We start from the raw sequence: 27583 nt of genomic DNA on the forward strand, positions 1-27583 counted from the left end.
GAAATCGTGATCGCCAAAGAGACTGCTGTCAAGATACACAGTGAAAAAGGAGTCACATTTTGGTCTGATCTTACCAAAACCGATTGAATCACTCCAGAAGACATTGATTAAACCACTGGGGTCATATGGATTACTTTTATGTTGCCTTTTTGTGAATTTTGAAGCTTTAAATTTCTGATCACCATGCATTGAATGGACCTACAAATCTGAGATAATCTTCTAAAAATCTTCACTTTTGTCCATCAGAAAAAAGAAAGTCACATATGGGATGGCTTGTGCATGAGTAAATGAGAGAATTTTCATTTTTGAGTGAACAATCCCTTTAAATGCAGTGTATCAAGTTCGGTAGCTACATGCACACATGGTAAGATTTTACATAAAATATTTAAAATATAGACCGCTCTTAAAATTTAGGAGCATAATGTAGCAAATTAGCTTAAAAAGGGAATTATTTATAACTAATTATAACTGGTTATAATTAATAATAAATATTTAGATTAGATCTTAGAATTAACTGTAGCAGAATCGATATTACAATTATTTGATCTGTCCGTCCAATATAAATATGTAGCAAATTAGCTTAAAAAGGGAATTATTTATAATTAATTATAACTGGCTATAATTAATACTAAATATTTAGATTAGATCTTAGAATTAACTGTAGCAGAATCGATATTACAATTATTTGATCTGTCCGTCCAATATAAATATGTAGCAAATTAGCTTAAAAAGGGAATTATTTATAATTAATTATAACTGGCTATAATTAATACTAAATATTTAGATTAGATCTTAGAATTAACTGTAGCAGAATCGATATTACAATTACTTGATCTGTCCGTCCAGCGAGCAGACAATATAATTATTTATCAATTCTAGGAAGATTACTTTCCTGGCCAAGGAACGATAGCCTTCCTACTTATACAGTGCTAGCAGTAGTTTAGCATGTAGCAAGGAGCAACATTCAGTGACTTTGAATTGTGAGCGGAACACAGAGACAATCAATTGTGAATATAAGGGATTTAATAAATGAAACTATAACTAACATACAAACAAACTAAGCAAAACATACATATATAGAATGAAGGAATGTAAGGAAAAGAGAGAGAGAGAGAGAGAGCACAGAATGGCAATATTTCACGTCAGTTAACCACAACCTAAATGAGAATCATCAGAGGCACAATTCACCTTAAAAGGGGTTCAAACTTAAACACGCATCTAATCAGTTGTAAATGGTTACTTGCATTGGTTTGTTGCTCAATAAGAGTCTTGATGCAGTAGACGAGGTTCTCGACGATTTCTTTAGGAGTGAGTTGAAGAAGTCCACAGCAAATCCACAAAGTTACTTGAAGGTAAACACTGCCAGAAGGTTAAACTCAAGAGGAGAGTTTTGGAGTGTGTTGGTCTCAAGAAGAAGAGTTTTTTTGAGCGATGATTAGTCTGCGTTCTGGAGTTTTACTAGTTCATTGCCGCACCCATTTTGTGGTGGAGTGGCCAATCAGAGGCATGCATTTTGAGCGGGAGAGACATCCTTTGTCTCCGTTTATGGCCCATTCGCATTTTATTGCTGATCTGGACCGCTAGTGCAGCTTTTAATTCAAAACATAGTAAGAATTGTTCGATGCATTTCACGATCACATGGTGTACATTATTGTGTGAGAAATAAAGGGAAGATCATTTTGATACCAAGAAGGTAACCTCCAGACGATATTAAAGCAGAGATACACTCATACACTTGAATATAGGCATTTAACGTCTAACTAATACAAGTAAAGGGTTTTAACTAAATTAATATAATAGGGGAATATACATACAACACATGCATATAGCAGATACATTTATAACTGCTTACTATGGCCTAAATAGAGAAAATGTCTTTAGGTGTGTGTGTGACGTGTATTGGAATTACTGGAGACAGACAACTGCTCTGGTGCCTGGCACGGGGGGTCACCCCCCTTTCTGTGGAATGTGTTTGAAGCTTGATGGAGACACTCCAGAGGCAACCTGTTTTAGCATCCTTTTGATAGTGATAAAGACCCTCTGCAATTTAGCACCCATATAAATGTAAACGCGGAGGCCAGGTCAGTAATTTATATGCAAATGTCAAAAGGCTAAAAAGGTTTTTTTTAAACAAAGTGTAATTAGCCATCACTGATCTTACACAGACGTTACAATAATTAGTAAATTATGCACTAGTTACTGCTTTGGCTGATTGGTGATGTAATCAGAATGTAATCTGTAATCCATAAAAATGTTACTATAATCTGAATACGAACATTAAATATGTAACGTTATCCAATTATATTTATGCAATTTTTTTAATCGAATTATATATATATACACACACACACACACACACACACAGGCGGCCAAAGGTTTGGAATAATGTACAGATTTTGCTCTTATGGAAATAAATTGGTACTTTTATTCACCAAAGTGGCATTCAACTGATCACAATGTATAGTCAGGATAATAATAACATAAAAATCCTCCACATGCAGCATTGACAGCTTTGCAGATCCTTGGCATTTTAGCTGTCAGTTTGTCCAGATACTCAGGTGACATTTCACCTCACGCTTCCTGTAGCACTTGCCATAGATGTGGCTGTCTTGTCAGGCGCTTCTTATGCACCTTACAGTCTAGCTGATCCCACAAAAGCTGAATGGGGTTAAGATCCATAACACTCTTTTCCAATTATCTGTTGTCCAATGTCTGTTTCTTTGCCCACTCTAACCTTTTCTTTTTGTTTTTCTGTTTCAAAAGTGGCTTTTTCTTTGCAATTCTTCCCATAAGGCCTGCACCCCTGAGTCTTCTCTTTACTGTTGTACATGAAACTGGTGTTGAGCGGGTAGAATTCAATGAAGCTGTCAGCTGAGGACATGTGAGGTGTCTATTTCTCAAACTAGAGACTCTGATGTACTTATCTTCTTGTTTAGTTGAACATCTGGCCTTCCACATCTCTTTCTGGCCTTGTTAGAGCCAGTTGTCCTTTGTCTTTGAAGACTGTAGTGTACACCTTTGTATGAAATCTTTTTTTTTTTTTGGCAATTTCAAGCATTGTATAGCCTTCATTCCTCAAAACAATGATTGACTGAGTTTCTAGAAAAAGCTGTTTCTTTTTTGCCGTTTTTGACCTAATATTGACCTTAAGACATGCCAGTCTATTGCATACTGTGGCAACTCAAAAACAAAGACAATGTTAAGATTAATTTAAGGAACCAAATAGCTTTCAACTGTTTGATATAATGGCAAGTGATTTTCTAGTATCAAATTATCAATTTAGCATGATTACTCAAGGATAAGGTGTTGGAGTGATGACTGCTGGAAATGGGGCCTGTCTAGATTTGATCAAAAATGGCTTTTTTCAAATAGTAATGGTGCAGTTTTTTACATCGGTAATGTCCTGACTATACTTTGTGATCAGTTGAATACCACTTTGTTGAATTAAAGTACCAATTTCCTTCCGAAACAGCTAAAGCTGTACATTATTCCAAACTTTTGGCCGCCTGTGTGTATGTATATATGTGTATATATACACTACCAGTCAAAAGTTTAGGGTCACTTACTCATTCTTTATTATTATTATTATTTTTCACATTTAAGGATAATAGTAAAGTCATCAAAACTATGGAAGAACAGAAATGGGACTATATGAATTGAAAAAAATGTAATATTTTAGCATATTCAAAGTAGTCACCCTTTGCATAGAATTTTAAGAAATGTACTCTTGACATTTTCTCAACCAACTTCTTGAGGTATCACCCTGGGATTCTTTTTAAACAGTTTTGAAGGAGTTCCCATCAATACTGGGCACTTAGTGGCTGCTTTTCTTAATTATTCAGCCCAAGTCATCAATTTCAAAAACTTTTATTTAAATAAAATTGTAGTTTTGTAATGAAATAAATGAATATGATGGCACAATTATATTTTTGTCATCAAAACTAATTATGTCTTCAAATCAAAAGGTTTTTAAGATCATGAGAATCATTTCAGGCAAGTGACCCCAAACCTGTGTGTGTGTGTGTGTGTGTGTGTGTGTGTGTGTGTATGTGTATATATATATATATATATATATATATATATATATATATATATATATATATATATATATATATTAATTACTGCACCTCTATTGTCTCCATGAACAGATCTTAAAAATAACACTATGCCAGTAGTAGGACTGGCACCCACCCCAGCCTCCAGTTCCTCACTGGAGCCCACTGGATGTCCCTCTGAACAGACCTGGTGCCTGTTTACCCCTGTAATTTATCTTGCACAGTACATAACTGCTGACATCCTGATCGGAGTGGGTTATCCTACATGCAATGTCATGTTTTACACTTTATACTCAAAGATACTTGGCCCCAAACCTCAGGTACAACAGATATTTATTCTTTAAAGCATATTAAACTGAAAATGATGATTCATTGTATTTGATGCCATTTATGATATATACTCAGGGAGTTTACATGGGCTGGCTGACAGCATCAGGAAGTGGTGCACGGACTCTTGGGCCTGTGTTTGTCTCTCATGTCTACACCATTCTGGGACCCCGATGGAACTTCAGTATCGTCTGTGGCATAGTACTAGCTGCCATTATTCTCCTCAGTGCTATGTATAAAAGACTAATTGCCTTCTCTGTACGCCATGGAAGGATGGAGGAATAGCAGAACGGCTGAGAGGTGCCCCTACTAACTACTAAAGCACCTTTCAGAGAAGTGGGCCTTTTGCCAGGTGGTTAAGTGACTTAACCTTGTGTGGAGAAAAGATGAACCACCACTGATGCACTTATGAATACTCCTTTCATAGAGAGTTTTATAAAATGTGGAGCTTTTACAGCATGATTCTCAAGAAGCTTACAGAGCATTTCCATGTTAGTATCTTTACTATATATCCTCAATATATTGAGCTACAATTTCCAGTTACCTTCACTGTGAATTCAACATCTACTGGAGTAGCATGGTATAGATCTTCTGTTGCCAGCTTTAAGAAGGTTTTCAGGTTTGTAATTCCTCCACACAGGAGACATAAAAGAGTGGCAGGATCATAACAGGCCTGTGCAACCAGCAGTATTATAAAGGTTTGGCAGCAGTTATGAAGCACATCTTTATTGCAAGGCCCATGCAGTTGTTTAATTGAATTAATGGAGTTATATAGCATTGTAAAATGTTAACAAATGTTTACTAATTACTGATAGAAATGCTGATTTATTTAAATGACTATGCACTAATAGGAGTGGCTTGAAACAATTTATCTGTGGAATTTTTTAATAACATTAGGCGTTATAAAAATTCTCTACATCTGGGAGCAAAAAAGTACAAGTAATCCCACATTTAAAAAAAAAAAAGACATTATCCCTGACAATAAGCAACTACAGGAATAAAAATTCAAGCCAACAGAAAAAATGAGAAATGGCTATTTTTGTGGATGTTAAATAAGCACAATATAATGATTTATTGAAATTGTTATTTTGTTTTTAAAAACAGAAACCTTTCATTTCTTTGAAGTGTGACAAGGTTTATGGGCATCTATTTCTATAAAAAAGATATTAAAAGTTTATTCCATTAAACAGATTGTCTTTTTTGCAAAAGAAACAATTATGTTCATTTAAATTTTGTAAAGATCATAGTAATTGTATTCAAAGGTTGTTGTTTTTTTTACACAGGTCGCCACAAAGCATCTCTGAACCGTTACTGTTAATTGTGGTAGTTTAATTAACCGTCACAGCACATTTGAAGCCAGTAAAAGTTCTGGCATTATCACACCAGTGACAGCATTATTATCATCCCACCAGTGAGATTTTGCAGGACTTGTGACATGTTAAAATAAAGTCTGTAAACACTGGTTTCCTCCATATGTTTATTACTATATTAAAATACTGCCCCCTCCCCCCAAAAAACAGCAAATGTTGAGGGAGTATGACGACACTCACGAGCTGTCAGACTTTCACAATCTTCCAAATGTTGGTACCCATTCACTTGCATTGTATGGACCTACAGAGCTGAAATATTCTGAAGTATTTCTCCCCTTTTCTCCCCAATTTGGAATGCCCAATTCCCAATGTGCTCTAGGTTCTCGTGGTGGCGTGGTGACTCGCCTCAGTCCGGGTGGCGGAGGACAAATCTAAGTTGTCTCCGAGTCTGAGACCGTCAATCTGCGCATCTTATCACGTGGCTTGTTGTGCACATTACGGTGGAGACATAGTGTGGAGTGTGTGGAGGCTTCACGCTATTCTCTGCAGCATCCACGCACAACTCACCATGTGCTTCACCGAGAGTGAACCACATTATATCGACCATGAGGAGGTTACCCCATGTGACTCTACCCACCCTAGCAACCGGACCAGTTGGTTGCTTAGGAAGCCTGACTGGAGTCACTCAGCACGCAGAACTGAAATATTCTTAAAAAAGAAAGAAAGTCATACACATCAGGGATGGCATGAAGTTTAGGAAATTATGTGAGAATTTTCATTTTTGGGTGAACTGTCCCTTTAAGTTCAGTTTTATTGTCATCGGACTTTTATTTTGAAATGACGGAATTTCAAAATTGTTTCTGTTTGTTGCTGCTCATGTGTGTGAACTTTCAACTGATTGGCTGTCTCTCGTTTGGAAGGCTGCGTCCTCCGGAGGTTGCACTTGTTGGCCGCATACGTCATCGAGGCTGTCTCGTTTCCAGCCTCGATGACGTATGCGGCCTTCAAGCATTGATTCGTTCTTGCTTTGATTATGGATGCATTGTATACGGGTCGGCAACCAAGTCTTTACTGAAAAAACTAGATGTTATTCAATCCAGAGCATTAAAAATATGTTGTGGAGCAGTTAAAACATCCCCTGTAGATGCAGTTGGGGTAGAAATGGGAGAGATGCCTCTAGATCTTAGAAGTCCAAAGATGAATACATTGGAAATGAGGTTAATGCTATATATTTGTCATTTTACAGACTGAAAGAGGCTGGAATAGTGGTGTATTTTTGTTGGGTATCTGGTAATGAAGTTGCTGATAAACTAGCAAAAAAAAAAAAAAAAGCACTAGACAAGAGGGAGGTGGATGTTAAAGTACCTATGGGGGAAAAGGAGGCAAAATCGATTTTAAAGAAAAAGTGAATGAATAAATGGCAAATTAGATGGGACAGTAGTAACACAGGGAGATGGTGTTATAGTATTACACAGACAGTAGGGAGGATAAATTGCCAGGGAGGAAACAGAAAAGAAGAAGTATTGCTGTCTAGATTAAGACTGGGACACACAGGGTTGAAATCAACACTGGCACTTATGGGTTTGCATGAAAATGGATTATGCGATGTGTGAGGTGTACATCCATACAGATTTCAAAGTTCAGACTCATTACCCATGCAAGTTTAATTTGCCATCCAGTTTCAGTAGGTGGCGATAATGCTCCTAAAGAGTTGATCGCCATTAAACAACAACAAGAAGAAGACGTATGCGGAGGACAAATGCGACCTCCGGAGTACGCATCCTTCCAAACGAGACAGGCAATTTTGCACTGAATCACCGCTGAATTACTCCTAACACTAGTCTGCTTATAACAGCTAAAATGGAAACATTACATAGGGCCTGAATGCGATTCGTGGTCTCTGTTGTGCAACTCCAGTGAGTGTGCAAACATTAACTTGATAACAAGGAGCATGTCAATGAAAAGGCACTGTCTCTTAAATAACTGTCGTGTCGTCGTTTCTTTTTCGCAAGCGGCTTTAAATCACTAATGTCACTTTTGGAGTCTGAAGAAATTACCCCGCTTCTCAGAGGTGATAATGCTCGGTAAGTTATGATAACTGTAGAGGACAGCTTAGATGGAGTCTGCGTCTCTTGCAAAACTTTCATTTAACCTTCCTCGGTGATATGCGTTATTGACACAAATATCTTTATATCCTGAACGATTCTGCAGCGTTATTAAGTCTGAGTTGAGATTCTTTATTTTATTTTACACTGTGAGGACACATCGTGGTTTTCGACCAACGGAGCGCATTGATTGAAATCGCCCTTCACGTGTTGCCGAGACAATACTCTTTAGCAACTCCAGACAATTAAGTGGACAAAGGAATGGCGGAAAGTGTGAAGCGTGTACGTGATTATGCTAAACCCACTCTCGAGGAGGAGTTAAATATGGATTGTCTTCCACTCTCAGAAACCCAGTCTAACAGCCCTCTTCCAAAATTGCAGCGGCATACATCCAAACCTTCAAATATGGTTCTGCTGGAGGCGATCGAGAGACTTTGGAAAAAGCAAGATGATTTCATGGAGAAGTTGTTGGTAATCGAAAGGTCTGTGGCATCTCACTCCGCCTTGATATTTGAACTTACTACTAAAGTTTGAATCAGTTACGGATAATACGGAGAGAGCTGTCGCTAAAACGGACAGACTGGATGTTAAAATAGGGGCCGTGATCACAGAGAATAAACAGCTGTGGGAAAAACTGGACGAATTGGATGCATATAAAAGACGGTGGATCTTGAAAATGTCTGGCATTCCCGAGGAGGAAGGGGAAAATGGTTGCAATGGAATTTTTTCTCTCGAGTCTCACCGGGATTGAGAGATGTTCTTCAGACTTTCATTGACATTGCACAAGAAAGCGAGAGGTGCGCATCCACGGCGGATTATTGTGCAATATTTGTTCACGCGCTCATCATGATCGCATCTGGCTCGACGCAAAGAACTCTGAAATCCTCAAACAGAAAGGCATTAAGATAACTGAAGATTTGACACAGCAGATGAGGGATGCACTGGTAAGTCAAGCCAGGAAAGAATGAAAACGAGCTGGGTTTAAGGGCTCGTTTGCCATTATTAATGGAAAGAAGATTACAGCGGACAATATGTGAACCACATCAACAAATACTCTTGTTCCCTCTGGGGGAAAGAAAAACACTTTGAACTTTAACTGAAAGCTCAGCTGTGACCTCTTTGTAAAGATGGTGTCCATTTATTTTGTTCTGACATGATCCCCATCTCTGAAGGTTGTTTGTTCATCTCATTCTCGGACAGAATGATTTTGATATTTTTGAATAACCAATTGATCCTCCTTAAATATGGAAGGTAAATAGATAGGTTTTGCACTTCATTTTTTTCCTCGCTTAATACAGTTGATTCTTCTGCCTTAAGACAGATTGTTCTTTCTTGTTCTTCATTCAATCTCTTTTAATATTCTTGAGTCACACTTTTCTTTAGAGGGAAGATAATAGCCGTTATTCAGTCCAGGGAGACTATTATTATTTTATGTAATATTTATGGCTTTAACAGGCCTGAGCTGAACAGTATTCTTTTCCAAAGTTTGTCTACGAAACTTTCAGCTTTAAATCTGAGATTTCCTTTAGCTGCATTTATTGTGGGAGGGGATTTTAACAAGGCCCCTGATTTATATTTAGACAGATTTCCACCAAGACTCAATGTTAATAATCTTAATATAGTTATAAGTGATTTTTGTAGCAGCCTTTCTTTGCTGGATGCTTACAGACACATCCATGGAAGCAGCATTTCATCATTTACATGGTTCAAAGCAGACATGTCACAAACATCTAGGATAGACCTGTGGCTTGTGTCTGACTGGCTAGTTTCATTTATTAATTCCTGTACTATTTCTCCTGCCCCTCTAACCATTCATGCTTGTATCGACCTTGAAATATCTGAGGTTTATAGTAGTTCTCGGAGACAGCCAGGATACTGGAAACTAAATACTTCTTTCTTACAATATTCTTGATATTGTTTAGGTATTAAGAAAATTATTGAAGTTTCTAAAACCAAATCAGACTCTGCAATCACAAAGTGGGAACTATTTAAATACGAGTGTCGGAAATTCTCTATTCAATTTGGTAAACACCTCTCAAAGGCAAGGGAGTCAAGAAGCTCTGTGATTATAAAGGAGATAAATCATATTTTGCATCCATCCTCTCCTAGTGAACAGGACAAGGAGAAGTTGTATTCACTGAGGGAAGATCTTGGTGTTCTTTATGCGGAGAAGGCCAAAGGTGCATTTATCAGATCAAGGGCAAAGTGGTTAGAATTTGGATAAAATAATTCTGCATATTTTAATTTAGAAAAGAGAAGAGGAGACTCCAAAAGGATTTCTACCCTTTAGATTGATGGTAATTTGACATCTGATGAATTTAAAATATCAGAGTTTATATCTGATTTTTTTTTTTTATCAGCATATTTATACTACTTTTCACTCAGAAATTTCGAATAAATTCATTCCATCTGTAAGTGAAGATAGTCATGCTGCTTGTGAGGATGAGAGAACTATGGAGGAATTGGACACTCTAATTACAAAGACCCCACTTAATAAAAGTCCGGGCCCTGACGGTTTGCCGTTTGAATTCTATCAGTCGTTTTGGAATGATATAAAAGTAATGATTTGAGATGTTTTTAAGGAATGTTTAGACAGGGGGGGACTATCTGAATCAATGAAGCAAGGCCTAATTACATTAATTCCAAAACCAAACGAAGATAAACATTTCTTAGATAATTGGCACCCAATAACTTTGCTTAACTCTGATTATAAACTATTAGCTGCAGTATATGCTAGGAGACTGAAGCCCTGTTTAGAAGAAGTTATCTCACTCACTCAGTCTGGCTTCATGAAAGGTCGACACATTTCAAATAACATTCGGCTTGTTTTAGATCTTTTAGATTACTCTGAATTGGTTAATCATGATGCACTTATTCTGTTCATAGATTTTTATAAGGCATTTGACACTGTAGAACATGCTTCTATGTATGATGCTTTGAGACGCTCTGGCTTTGGTTCTAAATTTGAGAACTGTACAGACCTTGTATAGAAAATATTAGAAGTAATGTTTCCTTGCCTAATGGTACTTCACCGTGTTTTCTAATTGGCAGAGGCATTAGACAAGGCTGTCTTATTTCACCTTTTTTATTTTTGATGGTCGCAGAGCTTCTTAACCTCTATACGATGCATTGTTCGAATATCAAAGGGATAACACTATTTTAATCAGTCAACTTGCAGATGATATATGTTTGTTCCTGAAGGATAAATGGCAGGTCCCCATTATATTAGATGCATTAAAACTGTTTTCAGATGCTTCTGTTCTTTCTGTTAATCAGAGCAAATCTGAGATTATGGCAATTCATAATTGATGACATTTCAGAAATATGTGGAATTAAGCTGAAACAAACAGTTAGATATCTTGGTATTGTAATTAGTAAGTGTCCATCTGAAAGAGTTGAAATTAATTTCTCTAAGAGTCTGCACAAAGCAAAGAATGTTTTTAATTGCTGGTCTCAGAGGAACCTCATGGGGGTGTACTGCTTTCCAAAGATGAAGGCATATCAAGGCTGATGTATCCTGCACTATCTTTGTATGTCAGTCCTAGAATGTGCTTAACTGTTGACATCATTTTATTTAAGTTTATTTGGAAGAACAAGACTGAATATGTAAAAAGAAAAACGGTTATAAGAACTCTTTTAAAGGGTGGGCTCAACGTCCTTGATTTCAGTACTGTTAATATCATTTTTAAAATCATCCTAGTCTATCCAGTACAGCTTGCAGAGCTGAGCTGTCCTCATTTTCTGTCATTAGTGTTCTGAAATGATGTCTGAACTATGTGAAAGAACTTGTCACGAGTACTCTAACTCGTGTTGTCTGTCATGCCAAGTCAGGGGCATTGGGGAGAGTGCACTAAAGACCATCTACATACTGTAACAGTCTTCGTGTTCTGTTGGAATATCCTGCATGTGCTGTTGTCTCTGTATCGTCTCATAATACATACATACATGCATGCATAATTTGCGTTATGCATGCAACCATCATATTTCAAAAGGCTGAAGTGTAAACATACAAGCATGATGCAACTAATTCGTTCTAGGAATCAGAGCTGCAAATGAATTGTAACAGGAAGATTTATATACCCATGTAAGAACACATTTGGCATTTCCTTTCTAAGGAATGAGGATGCAGACAGAAGCCGATGGAGGTCCATCAGGGTCATGTACTTCACCATGTTCCTTAGCAGCATTGGTAAGAAAGAAACATGTTCTCACACCCACATTTCTGCTTTGGTTGTCCCACTTATCAGATGTAAAAAATGCTGTGCATTATCTGAAGATGATATGGGTAGAAATACTTTTAGTAAGACATTATACTCCATCTAAAATGATTTTAAACAGCATCTTGCTAATTCTTTTATAGTTATTATGAATGCTGTTTTAGGAGCTTGAACTGCAAGGAATACTTCTACTCTTGAGAATTCATTTGTCACATTTCAGTGCCTTTTAAAATAAACTAGTGATGGCAAAAGGTGTTTAAAAATGGTGATTAACGTGGAAAGAAATGTTAGTCAGTCTCAGCATACTTTCCCTTGTACATTCATATACATTTTATTCTAGATTACCCATTTTGCTGTTAGGTTTAATGAATAGATGATGGCATCCGTTCATTTTAGAGCTGAGAATTTGCTGTAATTTGCAAGTTGTTTGTACTAAACTGTACAGTTAAACTCAACTGAACATGTAATGCCCTCTAACCCTATAAAACAGTAAAAGTGTCACTTAAAGAAAAAGGAATTACTTAAGATGTCAGTACGACTTGCAGTTTATTATATGTTCGTAGTTTGTAGATTAATGTTGTAGTTGCATTGTTCGATAAACTACAAAGTAAATGTATACATTTTGTCTTATGTAGTGATTGCATTGTTGTGTTTTAGGATTTACGATTGTCATCACTTCCATTTGGCCCTATCTGAAGAAAGTAAGTATTCTTTTTGCTAACGGAGTGGAAAGCTTTTCAAAATGAACTTAAAAATGACAAAGGAGTGGGACTTCTATAAATGATTTCTGTGCAAAGTATGATTATATCTTGAGCTATGCTATTAAAAACTGAAGTGAAAAGGAAAGTATTTGTAAGGTGCTTTTCATATTCTAAGAAAGAGTGCCTGGTGCTGACTTGTTAGGCCATGTATACTAGATGTCGACCGATAGTGGATTTTGCAGATACCGAAAACTAAGGTGGAGGAAAATGTTGATAATCGATTATTCGGCCGATAGTTTTTAAATTCGATTTGAAGAATGTCTTGCTGTACTATGACGAGCACAGACATAGAGGCGACAATAGTCCAAAATGTATAAAAACCAAAATCCCAGTAATACAATTTTTTTTTATTACGATTTGGTGCATAATGTGGGACTTTTAACTTCAGCCAAGTCCGAAACACACAAGGGACTCTTATTTTGAAATGGAGGCTTGGCTCTGTTAAAATGCTCTATATTTAAGTATTTACCCAATTAAGGTTTTTATAGCCACAACATTAAAACCACCTGCCTAATATCGTGTAGGTCCCCCTTGTGCCACCAAAACAGCTCTGTCCCGTCGTGGCATGGACTCCACAAGACCTCTGAAGGTGTCCTGTGGTATCTGGCACCAAGACATTAGCAGCAGATCCTTCAAGTCCTGTAAGTTGTGAGGTGGGCCCCCATGGATCGGACTTGTTGGTCCAGCACATCCCATAGATGCTCAATCGGATTGAGATCTGGGGAATTTGGAGGCCAAGTCAACACCTTGAACTGTAGTGTGGCAGGGCGCATTATCCTGCTGAAAGAGGCCACTGCCATCAGGGAATAACATTGCCATGAAGGGGTGTTCGTGGTCTGCAACAATCTTTAGGTTGGTGGTTTGTGTCAGAGTAACATCCACATGAATGCCAGGACCAAGGTTTTCCAGCAGAACATTGCCCAGAGCATCACAGTGCCTCAGCCGGCCTGCCTTCTTCCCGTGGTGCCTCCTGCTGCCATCTCTTCCCCAGGTAATGATGCGCACACACTTGGCCGTCCACATGATCAGAAAACGTGATTCATCAGACAAGGCCACCTTCTTCCATTGCTCCATGGTCCAGTTCTGATGCTCATGTGCCCATTGTAGGTGCTTTCGGCGGTGGACAGGGGTCAGCATAGGCACTCTGTCCAGTCTGCGGCTACACAGCCCCATACACAGCAAGCTGCGATGCACTGTGTGTTCTGACACTTTTCTATCATGGCCAGCATTATGTTTTTCAGCAATTTGTGCTACAGTAGCTCTTCTGTGGGCTCAGACCATACGGGCTAGCCTACGCTCCCAACGCGCATCAATGAGCCTTGGGCGCCCATGACCCTGTTGCCGGTTAACCAGTTGTCCTTCTTATGACCACTTTTGGTAGGTACTAACCACTGCATACCGGGAACACCCCACAAGACCTGCTGCTTTGGAGATACTCTGACCCAGTTGTCTAGCCATCACAATTTATCCCTTGTCAAATTCACTCAGATCCTTACACTTGAACATTTTTCCTGCTTCCAACACATGAATTCAAGAACTCACTGTTCACTTGCTGCCTAATATATCCCACCCCTTGACAGGTGTCATTGTAATGAGATGATAAATGTTATTCACTTAACCTGTCAGTGGTTTTAATGTTGTGGCTGATCAGTGTATATTCACCAGATGTGAATATAAAACTAACGGCAAAGATTTTTGCCAATAACCGATAGTTCCAAAAAGCAACTATCTGCACCGGTCTACCTCTAATGTATACTACACTAACTGGACAGTAACTGTGCAAGTCCATCAATCATGCTCTGTTTTTCTTTTTAGATAGATAACAGTGCAGATTCCAGTTTCCTTGGATGGGTGGTTGCTGCATATAGTTTGGGTCAGATGGTGGCCTCACCCCTCTTTGGATTATGGTCCAATCACAGGCCTCAGCGGGAGCCTCTAGTCTGCTCTATATTCATTAACATATCAGCTAACATTTACTACACTTATGTCTACCTATCTCCCTCGCACAAAAAAATTCACATGCTTTTGGCTCGCACATTTGTGGGCATTGGAGCAGGTATGTTTTATTTATACATACTTAAACAACTACAAACACATTGATTTTGCAAGCAGCTGAAACTGATAGTTAAGTGAACAATGATTATCAACCACAAGGTAAAGTTGTACGGTGTTCATTTGCAGTGTTAAGATCTTTTATTTCTGGCATGTAGGTAATGTAGCAGTTGTGAGGTCCTATGTGGCAGGTGCCACTTCTTTAAAGGAGAGAACCAGTGCAATGGCTAACATGAGCGCCTGCCAAGCTCTCGGCATTATACTTGGCCCAGGTTTGTGTCAAGGCAATAACATCACATTACTCACTGAATACATTGTGAAGTTTGTCTGTAAGGGCAGTTGATCTGCAGCAGCTATTTTTCACAAGATATGTCACTTGCAACGATGTAGCAGGTAGAACTCTTGTCAAACAAAGATTGTTGGTGGCCTATTTATAAATGACTGAATTAAAATATATATATATATATATATAAAATATATATTTTTTTTTAGCTCTACAGGCTGCCTTGTCATTCATCGGAGAGACTGGCATCAGGGTAAATGCTATCCTGCTTCAGGTTAATATGTACACTGCTCCAGCACTGCTGGCTGCCTGCTTTGGGGTCATTAACATTCTGCTGGTTTTCTTAGTCCTGAGGTAATGATTTAACTCTGTCTTTTACACAGTTAAGCAATCCAACCATACTAAATACATGTACATGGAGTGTAGTAAATGCATATACAATAGTAAATTGAGCATTTCAGCTCAGGTCTGTGTATCCGCAGCACCTCTTTATTTCAAAAGTGACTATCTAAGGTTGAAATCATAATTGCCTTTATACTTAAGTTAAAACAGCATGCATAGAACTTAAAATAAGTTTTAATATATTTAGGGAACACTCTGTGGATGACCATGGGAGGGAAATCCGAGCAATTAACTACACCCCAGAAGGTATCCTTTATTCTACTTCTAGTGTACACATAATATCTTATCCTTAATTGTGTACTGTTTCACTGCCATAGTTTCTGTAAACAGCTTTGTAATATTTATACCGTTTACTTTATGCACTAATAAAATTATCCATTGTTTTTCTTTCTGCCTTCAGAGCAAGTAGCTGTGGCTCCAGAGGTAGAAGGTGACATTGACCAGATTGCAGTGCTCACATCTAACATCCTTTTCTTCATTATTCTCTTCATTTTTGCGGTGTTTGAAACGTAAGAGATGATTCTCAAATCTTGTGACTCAGAGACCTCTTATATAAAGATGCGTTTATCAAATCAGCTCATTTATATGGTGTTAATTTTGAACTGCAGAATATGTACCCCTCTATCAATGGACATGTTTGCATGGACAAGAAAAGATGCAGTTTTGTATAATGGCATAGTATTGACTGCCATTGGCTTTAATTCCATCATTGTCTTCCTGGTGGTCAAGGTGGTTTCAGCACGGTAAATTCAAATTTAAGGTTTCTATTTTAAGAACTCTCATGGTAATTATTAGTATTTGTTACTTTTTCTAGATCACTTGGCCATTGTTTTTTAAATAGAATATATTCAAGTTAGGTGTGTTAATTTAACGCATTAATTTTGTGTAATTATATAAAAAATAATGCGTGACCCATATGTAAATCCTATAAATAATGTATTTTCTACCATCTGAGCTATTCAAGCTTGAAGTACATTTAATTTCGTGCTTTTACGAGCTGCATCAGCAGGAGGCAGTCAGTGCGCCACAACAAACCTCACAAGCAGTGCCTCAGTCTCACAGGACACATTCTTGTCAGCTGGACAAAACAAAAAAGAGTGCAGGGATCTCGAGACATGATTGTCAAAGTTTGAACTACTTTTAACTTAACACACTATCTTAAAAGCTAGACATATGTGACACTGAAAACCAGTGAGACACTTCAAAAGTGTCAGTCTGACGCATATGTACATAGACCAACAATTAAAAATAGTGCAGACAAAATACAAGAACGCATACTATGCGTTGACATACTCTAAATCAACATGGATTGCTGACGACTGTAGGCTTAAGTTCAGTGATATGGGAATAAAACAAAAGTATATTTAATTTTTAAAGCCACTTTTTGTATTATCTTACGAATGCTTTACCTGTCTGCCACTATGATGCAATATATTTCAATCTGAATTATATATATATATATATATATATATATATATATATATATATATATATATATATAATATAAATTATGTGAGAAATCGGTGAACAGCAGAATTCCACCTCTGGTTCTGTTGGTGTTTATTTTGCAAAGATGACTGTCTGACTCATTATCCAGCTTATTACAAGACTACTTGCCAAATAAATAAATAAATGGACGTGAAACATTGATTTACATTGAAATTATGAAATTTTGTGAGAAGAACGAAATCACTGAACAGCTGATTTGCACCTTCGGTTTGCGTCAGAGTTCTGTTGGTGTTTATTTTATAAATAATGATATCTAACTGCTCATTATCCAGCTTATTACAAGACTACTTAACAATAAATAAATAAATAGACATGAAACTTTGATTTGAGTAGACATTATTATATTAGTTTACTTGCAGAGGCCACACAGTGATCGGTCTGATGACTTATTCCCTGGTGCAGTTGTTATTCAGAAATATCGGGCTGCTAGATGACTAATCAGAATGGAGTAATCCAGAGACCAATATAATAAATTGAAACATGTTTATTCTGGGGCCTTTCTCAGCAAATATTGATATAGGCAATTAACTGTAATATTAATTAATTGTAATAGTAATTATGTAAATCGGTATGTTATGTAATTAATTTGATTAAACATTTTTAATCAATTGACAGCCCTAACTGCAATAGAATATTATATATCCCATTTGTCTCTACGTTGATGTTTGATAGAACTCTGGACAATCAGATCTGCTTTTTCCCTTGAGTTTGTCACTTATAAAATGAAACATTTAAGGAAGTTTCAGGTCATTACTCTGATTTTTTTTAAATTTAGGTTGTAGGCTACTCTGCATTAGTAAATCCGCCCACTATGCATATTTGGAATAAAGCCACATTCCAGAAGACCAGACCATTTGCATAATCAGAGTTTTTTTAGACAGTGCAGGTTTTGCATACTGTTTCTCACATGCTATCTTTTGCTTCTGTACCTGACACATTTAATATTGGTCAGCAGCATTTTTTGAACCCATGACTTCATGTTGCTGTTGCAGGCTGACTAATCGGATCTCATATAAAATCAATGTGTTTTTGGGTGTTTTTTTTCAGGGTAGGGGATCGACCACTGCTCCTTGGTGGCTTGACTGTTATATTTGCTGGTTTCTTTATCTTGTTGCCTTGGGGAAATCAATATCCTAAAATTCAGTGGGCAGGTGAGGCATTCTTATTACCAGTGCTGGGTAGATTACTTCTGAAATTTAATCAGGTACTATTTAAAAATTACACAATTTAAATTGCAATCCATTACGTCATCTTTTAGATTACACATTTAGTTAAGAGAATCTGATTACTCATATTACTTTTACTCATTACTTTTGCCCATTTCATATTTTCTTGAAAATCTATTCACTCATTTTAAATGTATTAAGTACCAAGAGAGGTGCTTTTCTGCCATACTGAAGCATAGGCTGAAGTGCATTTGCGTGGTGCAAAAGCACAAAGTTGCATGTGACCGACACCTCTGAAATGTTTGTTTGCAATGTGTTTTTACAGAATTATGCAATATTTTCGATGCAGGGTGCACATGCAAATAGTTTGGCATTTATTTGTGCATTCATTTAGAAACTAAATTTAAAACAGAAACCAAATGCCCTGTGTGTATTTGTGGATTGTATAAAGCAGATAAAGGGAAAGTTCACCCAAAGGAAAATACTCATCCTCATGCCATCCCAGATGTGTAAGAATTTCTTTCTTCTGCTGAACACAAAGATTTTTAGAAGAATATCTCTGCTCTGAAGGTCCATAAAATGCAAGTGAATGGTGATCAGGCCTTTGAGCTCCAAAAAGGAGATAAAGTCAGCATAAAAGTAATCCATACGACTATAGTGGTTTAATCAATGTCTTCTGAAGCGATCCAGTTGCTTTTTGGTGAGAACAGACCCCAAAAAGATTTTTTTTTTTTTTTTTTTTTTACACTGTACATCTTGCCATTGTAGTATATAGGCACGAACACTATTTCAAGCTCGATTACACTTCCTAGCACTTGGCTCATGCGCAGAGCGCTACATGAAGTGTAATCGATCTTGAAATCGTGATCTTGAAAAGAGACTGCTGTCAAGATATACAGTGAAAAAGGAGTCACATTTTGGTCTGATCTTACCAAAACCGATTGAATCACTTCAGAAGACATTGATTAAACCACTGGGGTCATATGGATTACTTTTATGTTGCCTTTTTGTGAATTTTGAAGCTTTAAATTTCTGATCACCATGCATTGAATGGACCTACAAATCTGAGATAATCTTCTAAAAATCTTCACTTTTGTCCATCAGAAAAAAGAAAGTCACATATGGGATGGCTTGTGCATGAGTAAATGAGAGAATTTTCATTTTTGAGTGAACGATCCCTTTAAATGCAGTGTATCAAGTTCGGTAGCTACATGCACACATGGTAAGATTTTACATAAAATATTTAAAATATAGACCGCTCTTTTAAAATTTAGGAGCATAATTAGTAAATTATGCACTAGTTACTGCTTTGGTGATGTAATCAGAATGTAATCTGTAATCCATAAAAATGTTACTATAATCTGAATACGAACATTAAATATGTAACGTTATCCAATTATATTTATGAATCGAATTATATATATACACACACACACACACACACACACACACAGGCGGCCAAAGGTTTGGAATAATGTACAGATTTTACTCTTATGGAAATAAATTGGTACTTTTATTCACCAAAGTGGCATTCATCTGATCACAATGTATAGTCAGAAACATAAAAATCCTCCACATGCAGCATTGACAGCTTTGCAGATCCTTGGCATTCTAGCTGTCAGTTTGTACAGATACTCAGGTGACATTTCACCTCACGCTTCCTGTAGCACTTGTCATAGATGTGGCTGTCTTGTCGGGCACTTCTCACGCACCTTATAGTCTAGCTGATCCCACAAAAGCTCAATGGGGTTAAGATCCATAACACTCTTTTCCAATTATCTGTTGTCCAATGTCTGTTTCTTTGCCCACTCTAACCTATTCTTTTTGTTTTTCTGTTTCAAAAGTGGCTTTTTCTTTGCAATTCTTCCCATAAGGCCTGCACATCTGAGTCTTCAGTTTACTGTTGTACATGAAACTGGTGTTGAGCGGGTAGAATTCAATGAAGCTGTCAGCTGAGGACATGTGAGGCATCTATTTCTCAAACTAGAGACTCTGATGTACTTCTCCTCTTGTTTAGTTGTACATCTGGCCTTCCACATCTCTTTCTGGCCTTGTTAAAGCCAGTTGTCCTTTGTCTTTGAAGACTGTAGTGTACACCTTTGTATGAAATCTTTTTTTTTTTTTTTTGGCAATTTCAAGCATTGTATAGCCTTCATTCCTCAACAATGATTGACTGAGTTTCTAGAAAAAGCTGTTTCTTTTTTGCCGTTTTTGACCTAATATTGACCTTAAGACATGCCAGTCTATTGCATACTGTGGCAACTCAAAAACAAAGACAATGTTAAGATTAATTTAAGGAACCAAATAGCTTTCAACTGTGTTTGATATAACGGCAAGTGATTTTCTAGTATCAAATTATCAATTTAGCATGATTACTCAAGGATAAGGTGTTGGAGTGATGGCTGCTGGAAATGGGGCCTGTCTAGATTTGATCAAAAATGGCTTTTTTCAAATACTGATGGTGCTGTTTTTTACATCGGTAATGTCCTGACTATACTTTGTGATCAGTTGAATGCCACTTTGTTGAATTAAAGTACCAATTTCCTTCCGAAACAGCTAAAGCTGTACATTATTCCAAACTTTTGGCCGCCTGTGTGTATGTGTGTATGTATATATGTGTATATATACACTACCAGTCAAAAGTTTAGGGTCACTTACTCATTCTTTATTATTATTATTTTTCACATTTAAGGATAATAGTAAAGTCATCAAAACTATGGAAGAACAGAAATGGGACTATATGAATTGAAAAAAATGTAATATTTTAGCATATTCAAAGTAGTCACCCTTTGCCTAGAATTTTAAGAAATGTACTCTTGATATTTTCTCAACCAACTTCTTGAGGCATCACCCTGGGATTCTTTTTAAACAGTTTTGAAGGAGTTCCCATCAATACTGGGCACTTAGTGGCTGCTTTTCTTAATTATTCAGCCCAAGTCATCAATTTCAAAAACTTTTATTTAAATAAAATTGTAGTTTTGTAATTAAATAAATTAATATGGTGGCACAATTATATTTTTGTCATCAAAACTAATTGTTTTTAAGATTATGAGAATCATTTCAGGCAAGTGACCCCAAACTTGTATGTATGTGCGTGTGTGTGTGTGTATGTGTGTGTGTATATATATAATATATATATATTAATTACTGCACCTCTATTGTCTCCATGAACAGATCTTAAAAATAACACTATGCCAGTAGTAGGACTGGCACCCACCCCAGCCTCCAATTCCTCACTGGAGCCCACTGGATGTCCCTCTGAACTGACCTGGTGCCTGTTTACCCCTGTAATTTATCTTGCACAGTACATAACTGCTGACATCCTGATCGGAGTGGGTTATCCTACATGCAATGTCATGTCTTACACTTTATACTCAAAGATACTTGGCCCCAAACCTCAGGTACAACAGATATTTATTCTTTAAAGCATATTCGACTGAAAATGATGATTCATTGTATTTGATGCCATTTATGATATATACTCAGGGAGTTTACATTGGCTGGCTGACAGCATCAGGAAGTGGTGCACGGACTCTTGGGCCTGTGTTTGTCTCTCATGTCTACACCATTCTGGGACCCCGATGGAACTTCAGTATCGTCTGTGGCATAGTACTAGCTGCCATTATTCTCCTCAGTGCTATGTATAAAAGACTAATTGCCTTCTCTGTACGCCATGGAAGGATGGAGGAATAGCAGAACGGCTGAGAGGTGCCCCTACTAACTACTAAAGCACCTTTCAGAGAAGTGGGCCTTTTGCCAGGTGGTTAAGTGACTTAACCTTGTGTGGAGAAAAGATGAACCACCACTGATGCACTTATGAATACTCCTTTCATAGAGTTTTATAAAATGTGGAGCTTTTACAGCATGATTCTCAAGAAGCTTACAGAGCATTTCCATGTTAGTATCTTTACTATATATCCTCAATATATTGAGCTACAATTTCCAGTTACCTTCACTGTGAATTCAACATCTACTGGAGTAGCATGGTATAGATCTTCTGTTGCCAGCTTTAAGAAGGTTTTCAGGTTTGTAATTCCTCCACACAGGAGACATAAAAGAGTGGCAGGATCATAACAGGCCTGTGCAACCAGCAGTATTATAAAGGTTTGGCAGCAGTTATGAAGCACATCTTTATTGCAAGGCCCATGCAGTTGTTTAATTGAATTAATGGAGTTATATAGCATTGTAAAATGTTAACAAATGTTTACTAATTACTGATAGAAATGCTGATTTATTTAAATGACTATGCACTAATAGGAGTGGCTTGAAACAATTTATCTGTAGAATTTTTTAATAACATTAGGCATTATAAACAATTCTCTACATCTGGGAGCAAAAAAGTACAAGTAATCCCACATTTAAAAAAAAAAAAGACATTATCCCTGACAATAAGCAACTACAGGAATAAAAATTCAAGCCAACAGAAAAAATGAGAAATGGTCTATTTTTGTGGATGTTAAATAAGCACAATATGATGATTCATTTCTTTGAAGTGTGACAAGGTTTATGGGCATCTATTTCTATAAAAAAAAGATATTAAAAGTTTATTCCATTAAACAGATTATTGTCTTTTTTGCAAAAGAAACAATTATGTTCATTTAAATTTTGTAAAGATCATAGTAATTGTATTCAAAGGTTATTTTTTTTTAACACAGGTTGCCACAAAGCTTCTCTGAACCGTTACTGTTAATTGTGGTAGTTCAATTAACCAATGAGACAACAGAAACAAGATGCACTAAAAAAAAAAAAAAAGCAAAAAGACCTTGTATACATGTTGGTTTATCACCAGGCTCTCGCTTCACACTTTGGAATCTCACTCTGTGTGATGCCATTTTTGCCAGCCACAAAACCAGTACTCGGATGATGCATTGCATTTAAGATCATGTAACTGTTCTTTTCCTCTTGTTCTTGACAGTGGAGTTGTGGTCAATGTGTTTGAACAAGCCTGAAGCTCCACGGCTGCCCCTCACAAGCATTCTGTTGGCAAAACATGCACAAGAGAATCAAGCAAATGAGAAATTCAGTAGGGATTGGCACTTTATAAATATTAAATACTTGAAGAGCCAGTGTGTGTCAAGAGAACATCAGGTTTTATATTTAGTGTCTTGATATTCATGTAGGAGCATATTACTGTCTATAGTTCCTAATGTACAGCATTGTAGACTGAAATCTGTTTCACAGTTGAAGTCAGAAGTTTACATACACTTAGGTTAAGTCATTAAAACTCATTTTTTTTAACCACTCCACAGATTTAATATTAGTAAATTATAGTTTTGGCAAGTCGTTTAGGACATCTACTTTGTGCATGACACAAGTAATTTTTCCATCAATTGTTTACAGACAGACTGTTTCACTTTTAATTGACTATATCACAGTTCCAGTGGGTCAAGTTTACATACACTAAGTTAACTGTGCCTTTAAGCAGCTTGGAAAATTCCAGAAAATGATGTCAAGCCTTTAGACAGTTAGCCAATTAGCTTCTGATAGGAGGTGTACTGAATTGGAGGTGTACCTGTGGATGTATTTTAAGGCCTGCCTTCAAACTTGGTGCCTCTGTGCTTGACATCATGAGGAAATCAAAAGAAATCAGCAAAGACCTCAGAAAAGAAAAAAAAATAATAATTGTGGACCTCCACAGGTCTGGTTCATCCTTGGGAGCAATTTCCAAAGGCCTGAAGGTACCGCGTTCATCTGTACAAAAAATAGTACGCAAGTATGAACACCATGGGACCACACAGCCATCATACCACTCAGGAAGGAGATGCATTCTGTCTCATAGAGATGAATGTAGTTTGGTGCAAAAAGTGCAAATCAATCCCAGAACAACAGCAAATGACCTTGTGAAGATGCTGGAGGAAACAGGTAGACACGTATCTATCTCCACAGTAAAATGAGTACTATATCGACATAACCTGAAAGGCTGCTCAGCAAGTAAGAATCCACTGCTCCAAAACCGTCATAAAAAAAGCCAGACTTCAGTCTGCAAGTGCACATGGGGACAAAGATCTTACTTTTTGGAGAAATGTCCTCTGGTCTAATGAAACAAAAATGTAACTGTTTGGCCATAATGACCATCATTATGTTTGGAGGAAAAAGGGTGAGGCTTGCAAGCTGAAGAACACCATCCCAACCTTGAAGCATGGGGGTGGCAGCATCATGTTGTGGGGGTGCTTTGCTGCAGGAGGGACTGGTGCACTTCACAAAACAGATGGCATCATGAGGAAGGAAAATTACAGTATGTGGATCTATTGAAGCAACATCTCAAGACATCAGCAAGGAAGTTAAAGCTCGGTCGCAAATGGGTCTTTGAAAATGACCCCAAGTTGTGGCAAAATGGCTTTAGGACAAAGTCAAGGTATTGGAGTGGCCATCACAAAGCCCTGACCTCAATCTGATAGAAAATTTGTGGGCAGAACTGAAGAAGCGTGTGCGAGCAAGGAGGCCTACAAACCTGGCTCAGTTACACCAGTTCTGTCCGGAGGAATGGGCCAAAATTCCAGGAACTTATTGTGAGAAGCTTGTGGAAGGCTACCCAAAACGTTTGACCCAAGTTAAACAATTTAAAGAAAATGTTACCAAATACTAACAAAGTGTATGTAAACTTCTGACCCACTGGGAATGTGATGAAAGGAATAAAAGTTTAAATAAATTATTCTCTCTACTATTATTCTGACATTTCAGATTCTTAAAATAAAGTAGTGATCTTAACTGACCTAAAAAAGTTTTCTACGATTAAATGTCAGGAATTGTGAAAAACTGAGTTTAAATGTATTTGGCTAAGGTGTATGTTTTTCTGTCAGTGAGCAGGGCTTCACGTGAAACTGAGAGAAGGGTTTTTCCGACATTGAACATTTTTCTGTGGCCCCCCAAGAAAATGTAAATGACCTTTATTGCGCGTTTGGCGCTTTAAAAGTGCTAAATGTTCTTCTCATCTGACACTCAAATGTTTCACACGAATTCAAAAGGCTTTCCGATGTTTGTGCTCCAGAGACAGGAGAGCTCAGAGCGGGGTTACTCAATTTTTGACCCAGGAAAACCCCAAATGGAGAACGAAATCTCCACAGAACGGGACGACTCCCACACAGGTCAAGAAAAGAGGAGCTTGTTATTAAAACGGGTGCGACATCATGATGGTTCGCATGCCAATAATCACTCGTAATACAAGCAATCTGTTTTACCACCTCAAAATGAAGCACGCAAAAGAATATAATGAAAGCCAAAAGATTAACTCTGCATTAATTCTGTCACTTATTCATTTATTTAGCAATAAGTGACATTTATTTGATATTTATTTTCTTCAAGAAGCGTTTATTCTCGTTGGATTTATTTTTTATTTTTTTACTTATATTTGTTTTGAGAAGATCTTAAGTTTCTTGAGCAAAGTTTATAATAATATTATAATATTAGTCAACAAAATTTTAAACTGAAATATGGCATACTGTTATATTTAGCATTTTGGTAAGGTTGATTTTTATTTATTTACTTTGACATTTTTTGTCTTGTTCCAAATAAAGAGGAAATAGTTTTAATAAATAAAGTATTTAATTCTATTTAATATATTTATTTAATATATAAAGTATTTAAAAACTGCAGTTCCAAAAATAGGCATTACAATATGGTTATTTTATTTATAAACCATTTTCTATTGATTTTCCAGAAAACATTTACTATATCGTGATATTGTTATCGTTATATAAAATTACTCATTTTGGTCATATCACCTACCTCTAATTATATGGCACATTTTAAAAGTGAGAGAGTTGGTCTTTTAACCACTTATTGTATTTTTACGGCAGGCCCTGAGTTTGTGTTTTTGGCTTCCACATTTGAAACAGCCTATTTGTCTCCGCCCAGAAGGGTGATCAGGGAGAGCACAGTGACCTCATAAGAAACAACGATGCCATGCTGGGGAGAGACAGTGGAGAAAGGAGGCAGTGAGATAGCAGAAAATAAACATATTAGGAGACATATATTCATTCTGTGTCATTCCAATAAACATTTGCTTACAAGGCTTCACACAGCATCCACATTCATCACAGTGTCTCCTCTTTCGCCCATCCTGTGAGAAAGATGGAGGGAAAATATTGGTCAGTCTGTTTTCATGTCTCCGGAAGAAAGACGTCATAGGGGTTTGAAAATTTAATTTTTTGGGTGAACTATTTGTTTTAATGTGCTCCTGCTAAGACACCAGCCCTTACCTTTGATGGGCATATGTCACACTTTGGGCAATGCTTGTTTCCTTCTGAAACATACCTCTCACGAACACTACAATATCTGAGAAGAGGGATTGAAAAATATTTGATTTATATTTTAACCCATCCCCATCTGCACTCATCCCACTCCAAGCACTTATTAATAATAGCAATGTACACACACAAAATCAAGTGCATATTTGAGAGAAAAAAACAATTTGCTTAATGTAAACCTGTAACCCTCGTCCTGTGGTAGAATGATATTTTTGGGACTCATATTAGTGAAAAGTCGTACAGATGACTGCTTCCAGCCAGCCTTTCCATGTTTATATACAGGATGGTTATCATAATCAACCTGAGGATAAAGAACAACATCACACATGGTAAATGTATTATATTCATTTTCAGTTTGTAAAATATAACTTACTTTCAGTATAATACCTGGTAATCCAACATGGAGAAGGAGGGAAAACACTCAAGCATACGTGACTCAAAGAAGTACGGAAATATCCAGATCATCGGCATCTCAGCTCCACCACCCTCTAAAAAATATAGATCATAAACATCAAAGAAAGAATGATCACTGATTATGATGTTTCTGGCACCACCTAGGTCTATTAATGAGGGAGCTACTGAGTTCTTTTACCTACATTTAAACTCCTTTTCTTTAGTAATAGGTTTCTGGGAATACACTCTTTTAACCCAAATTAAATCACAGCATGCATTGAACTTACATGCATAATAAATTTTGTTTATAATGTGAAACATTTACAAGTCTCTGTAAAATATGTTAAACCAGAATGAGTTATAATACATGGTCAAATAAATGTAATAGCCAAATATGCAATTCTACTTGCCTTTATTCTGAAGTTTTTACCAGGTTATTACTATTTTAAAGAAACTGTTAGCTAGTAGCTTCACTAGGCCTCCAAAAGGATGGTCTGTTACCATGACTACCTTGGCTCCTTGGAACTCATCCTGCCCATAAAACTGGCCGTATCCAAGAAGACAGAAAAACAAAACAGAGAAATTAGGATGCAAAATGCATAACTAGATCACAAGTGTCAACATGCTAAACAACTTAGAAAAAAATCACTTCTGCACTTATTTCACAACCTTGCAGGTCAACAAGTCTAGAACTGAACAGATATAATACTGTGAGCAATCAAACACTGGCCTGACAAGAATACTGCACACACAAACC

At 37.0% G+C, this 27583-nt stretch overlaps 1 protein-coding gene and 1 pseudogene across 7 annotated transcripts in view; one reads left to right on the plus strand and one right to left on the minus strand.

Moving 5' to 3' along the window:
- LOC127422755 (major facilitator superfamily domain-containing protein 8) overlaps positions 1 to 22744 on the plus strand; it is a 33793-nt gene extending 11049 nt beyond the window's left edge. For 2 of the 7 annotated variants that reach the window (XM_051666475.1, XM_051666472.1), the window contains exons 2-12: positions 11913 to 11986; positions 12672 to 12715; positions 14591 to 14831; positions 14986 to 15099; positions 15320 to 15464; positions 15700 to 15758; positions 15913 to 16021; positions 16121 to 16255; positions 18069 to 18172; positions 21362 to 21588; positions 21674 to 22744. In XM_051666475.1, coding sequence (XP_051522435.1) covers positions 11913 to 11986; positions 12672 to 12715; positions 14591 to 14831; positions 14986 to 15099; positions 15320 to 15464; positions 15700 to 15758; positions 15913 to 16021; positions 16121 to 16255; positions 18069 to 18172; positions 21362 to 21588; positions 21674 to 21880 — 1459 coding nt within the window. In that variant the 3' untranslated portion in view covers positions 21881 to 22744. The other 5 variants (XM_051666474.1, XM_051666473.1, XM_051666471.1 and 2 more) reach the window with 5 other exon arrangements.
- A 114-nt stretch (positions 22745 to 22858) lies between these two features.
- Positions 22859 to 27429, minus strand: LOC127423204 (rRNA N6-adenosine-methyltransferase ZCCHC4-like; annotated as a pseudogene).
- Positions 27430 to 27583: the final 154 nt, after the last annotated feature.

Source organism: Myxocyprinus asiaticus, chromosome 32, assembly GCF_019703515.2.
Source record: "Myxocyprinus asiaticus isolate MX2 ecotype Aquarium Trade chromosome 32, UBuf_Myxa_2, whole genome shotgun sequence".
Lineage (NCBI taxonomy): Eukaryota > Metazoa > Chordata > Actinopteri > Cypriniformes > Catostomidae > Myxocyprinus > Myxocyprinus asiaticus.